Here is a 453-nt window from a genome sequence, read left to right as displayed (position 1 = left end):
AACCGCGAGATCATGACCTAAGCGAAAGTCGGACGCTTAACCGACTAAGCCACCCACGCGCCCCGATAATGGTCTGAATCTTGAGAGCTCGGTTTCTTGAGGCGGAGCAGTCACAGAGACTGGGATGGGCACCCCTGCTTGTCCTGAGCGCTCGTCTCTCTGTCCTTGAGATGGGGCCCCTGGGTTTATTGAAGGGTGTAAAGCTCCCGCACCACGTCCAGCCGGGGCAGTGACAAGGGGGGCTTGAGGTGGGGGGGCCGGGAAGAGTTGCATGGGGCGCTTAATTGCCCTGCCTGCCCCCAGCTGGAGGAGCATCGGAACTCCCAGAAGCAGATGAAGCTGCTACAGAAGAAGCAGAGCCAGCTGGTGCAGGAGAAGGACCACCTGCGCGGGGAGCACAGCAAGGCCGTCCTGGCCCGCAGCAAGCTGGAGAGCCTGTGCCGCGAGCTGCAG

The 453-nt window shown here is 61.8% G+C and overlaps 1 protein-coding gene across 1 annotated transcript in view; it reads left to right on the top strand.

Moving 5' to 3' along the window:
* The window catches only part of TXLNA (taxilin alpha), a 13749-nt gene that overhangs the window by 5037 nt on the left and 8259 nt on the right, over positions 1 to 453 (top strand). The window contains exon 4 of the mRNA XM_077763529.1: positions 304 to 453. This exon is cut by the window's right edge and continues 4 nt beyond it. Within this exon, the coding sequence (XP_077619655.1) occupies positions 304 to 453 (150 nt within the window). The remainder of the gene's footprint in view (positions 1 to 303) is intronic.

The sequence above is a fragment of the Crocuta crocuta genome, unplaced genomic scaffold, assembly GCF_008692635.1.
Source record: "Crocuta crocuta isolate KB4526 unplaced genomic scaffold, BGI_CrCroc_1.0 scaffold214, whole genome shotgun sequence".
NCBI classification, from domain to species: domain Eukaryota; kingdom Metazoa; phylum Chordata; class Mammalia; order Carnivora; family Hyaenidae; genus Crocuta; species Crocuta crocuta.
The sequence above is the reverse complement of the archived record's forward strand: the minus strand, read 5'-3'. Positions and strand labels throughout refer to the sequence as shown.